General features: G+C 47.7%; 1 protein-coding gene across 1 annotated transcript; it reads left to right on the top strand.

The window, feature by feature from the left end:
• Positions 1–1,862: 1,862 nt before the first annotated feature.
• On the top strand, positions 1,863–2,281 carry BT62DRAFT_1014369 (uncharacterized protein; the record flags this gene model as incomplete). Its single annotated transcript, XM_043178204.1, has 2 exons — positions 1,863–2,072; positions 2,129–2,281. 2 exons carry the CDS (start codon positions 1,863–1,865, stop codon positions 2,279–2,281), a joined length of 363 nt encoding a protein of 120 aa, XP_043032611.1.
• Positions 2,282–2,480: the final 199 nt, after the last annotated feature.

The raw sequence follows: 2,480 nt of genomic DNA, 5'->3' as shown, positions 1-2,480 counted from the left end.
CCAATTGGCTTATGTATGTCTGAATGAATAGCGGTGGTTGCACTAATCGCGTACCTGTCCCGAGAAGTAATATTTCTACTAAATATTAGGACATAATCTAGAGAACAAGACCAAAAAAGAACAGGGTCTGGGCGAAACAAGGTCAAAATTTTCCAGGTGTTCCTTCCTCTATCCCTGCCACAAAGTCTTTGGCACATCCCATGGAAACACCTATCCTTCTAGAAAATGCATGCCGAAGTCGACCAGCTGAATGCCTTGATTGGTTATTCTCTTAACTTGCACTGCCGGTCGATTATCGTTGGCGGGGAAGTTGGTCAGTCCTCTGCCTCTATCGCGGTCACTTAAGCTCCTTCAGCATGTGCCTGAGTGTAAAAGACGAGATGGTGGGTAGAAAAACGCTCGTTGGCGAGCGGGGGTGAGAACGCGTTGTAGACAGTGCATCGCGCTTCCAAGGCGCAATAGCAATAATAGCAGTGCAAGAAAGCCAGGCTCGAATCAAGCCTAACTGAAGAAAGGGAGGAAATGATGTTCGGATTCATCGTCTTGTAGTGGAACGGAATCAGCCAAAGTACTATGGGGACCTTGATGGAACTGAACGGTGAACTGCAAGTTCTCAGGCACTGTAGTTTGAAAGCAATTGCGTGATGCTCACATTCTGAACTGATACAACGAAACGCACTGGTAAAAGGTCGGAAATGAAACGGCGTCGTGCCTTCACTGCCCTGGGCACGATTTTGTTTCAGCACATTATCTGAGCGACCCTATCATCTGAAGGTGTCAGCCTGAGCATCTACTTGTCGTGTGTTCGATTATCTTCGATATTCTAATAAATTAAGTTAGAAGAGTTCGGGGCCGTACTCACGACCTTTGGGAAGGCCCAAGCAGTCATTCTCTAGCATCGTCTGGATCTCGTCTCGCATGCAAAGTCCCGTCACAGTCGCAAATACTGGTCGTATGTATCTTGTCGCAGTCCGAGTCCTCGATGGTCTAGTCAATAGTCGCTACGAGGCCAAATCTGGACAATACGTTGGACACAAATTATGAAGAGTAAACGGAGAGCTTACCCTTGCAACATTCGCAGCATAATCCAATCGACAGAATACCTTGGCATGTGTTTCGACTATGTTTACGATGTGTGTTGTGACTTGAAAAAATGTCTGCTTTGAAGTAAAGGACACAGAAGATGGGGTGAGGGGCAACATTTTGCATTCTTAGTTAAATTGATAATGCTCCCCAAGAGACTTTCGATCCTGTCTTTGGCGCATGTAATCCTGACTCCAGCTGCTTCGCCAACACTGCTAAGTGATGACACCAGTTCCTGCACTGTAAAATTAGGATCAAGACAGACCAGAGAGAAAGTTGCTTTATGCAAAAGTTGCTGAGGCATCGTACTGAGGAATATTAAATACAACGACGCAGTCAACGTTAAGGAGAGTGTAACGAAAGCGAGACACGTCACGGTTTCGTCACGCGAGGACCCCTAGTCGAGCGAAGCAAAGACCAGGTAAGCGACACTTCGATTCGAGAAAAAGTCGTCTAATCTAACACAAGGAGGGTTTATATACTCGTAGAGAAATCAAATATGGAGGGAACCGGGAAGGATACGGTGAGTAAGATAAGATATCAAGTAATTTGCTGAGCGTAATGTCGAAAAAGGGGTATAGCAAGATAACGGGTGAATTAGAAGTGGTAAGAGGGTCGACGTCGTTCGATGTGTTACAGAGAGCCTGAGTCGTTCGAATTTGAAAAGCTGACAAAGAAAATAACGCTTCCGTCTCTCACCTATTCTACTCGCCTTGACAGGCTTTGATGGCAGAATCATCTTCAGGATGCCCCCATCTCATGTTATCATCACTCCGACAATGTCTACCCACCAAGGAGACGGCAACGGCGGACTCTCAGTAACCAAACAGATGCGCAACATCCTGGACCAGCCTGGCTACCTATCCTTCGAAGTGGGCGGCGAAACTCTTCGAGTACTTTATAACGACATATCCACCTCCTTTGACCCTCAAAAGCTCACTTATTTCGGACTATGCTGCTACCTGGGAGACTACCTCAGAGTCGTCAAGGTGAGCTTGACACATCCATCAAGTCTCCTCAGTTACTGGACTGTCAATTCATGAAGTCGAATCTGGAGACACCCCCTCCCTCGAAGGTACAGAGACGCCATACAGGTTTGGGTATCTCACCATCTTGTCCGGCGCGCAACGCTTGCAAACAGCCAATCCCCAGCATATCGGCGTCCTCAAATATCTCATATCTCGCGGCGCGCCTGTAGACCTTCCAGATATCACTGGATGCACCGCCCTATCCCACGGAACCATGAACCACATGGCAAAACTCGACATAGCTCGGGTCCTTCTGGAATCTGGGTCAGATCCTAATCAGCGTAACCGCTACGGCGAAGTCCCTCTACTCGGATGCTTCCAGACCAACGGAATCGGCGCTATCGACCTCCTCATGGAATTCGGCGCCGA

The sequence above is a fragment of the Guyanagaster necrorhizus genome (genome assembly GCF_019112545.1).
Source record: "Guyanagaster necrorhizus MCA 3950 unplaced genomic scaffold BT62scaffold_105, whole genome shotgun sequence".
Taxonomy (NCBI): domain Eukaryota; kingdom Fungi; phylum Basidiomycota; class Agaricomycetes; order Agaricales; family Physalacriaceae; genus Guyanagaster; species Guyanagaster necrorhizus.
This window is presented reverse-complemented; position numbering and strand designations above follow the sequence as displayed.